This window comes from Eimeria mitis, genomic scaffold, assembly GCF_000499745.2.
Source record: "Eimeria mitis Houghton genomic scaffold, Emh_scaff2173, whole genome shotgun sequence".
Taxonomy (NCBI): Eukaryota; Apicomplexa; class Conoidasida; order Eucoccidiorida; family Eimeriidae; genus Eimeria; species Eimeria mitis.
In genome coordinates this window covers 2769-3016 of record NW_013570500.1, presented here as the reverse complement: position 1 = coordinate 3016, position 248 = coordinate 2769, and the positions used below count along the sequence as shown (strand labels likewise).

Below are 248 nucleotides of genomic sequence, written 5' to 3'. Positions count from 1 at the left end.
TGCTGCTGCTGCTCAGAGACAGCAGCTATCCCCTCCAGCAGCAGCAGCAGCAGCAGCAGCAGCAGCAGCAAGGATATCTCCTTCTTTGATTGATGAGACAGCAGCAGAAGCGTTATATGCTGCTGCTGCTACGATTCCTGTTGCTGCTGCTCCTGCTGCTGGTGTTTCATTTGCTGCAGCAGCAGCAAGCGACACAGCAGCATCCTCAGCAGCAGCAGCAACAGCAGCAACAGCAGCAGCAGCAGCAG

The 248-nt window shown here is 56.0% G+C and overlaps 1 protein-coding gene across 1 annotated transcript in view; it reads left to right on the top strand.

Moving 5' to 3' along the window:
* The window catches only part of EMH_0049810 (uncharacterized protein), a gene marked incomplete at both ends in the record, with an annotated part of 7280 nt that overhangs the window by 5545 nt on the left and 1487 nt on the right, over window positions 1-248 (top strand). The window contains one exon of the mRNA XM_013496571.1: window positions 17-248. Coding sequence (XP_013352025.1) covers window positions 17-248 — 232 coding nt within the window. The remainder of the gene's footprint in view (window positions 1-16) is intronic.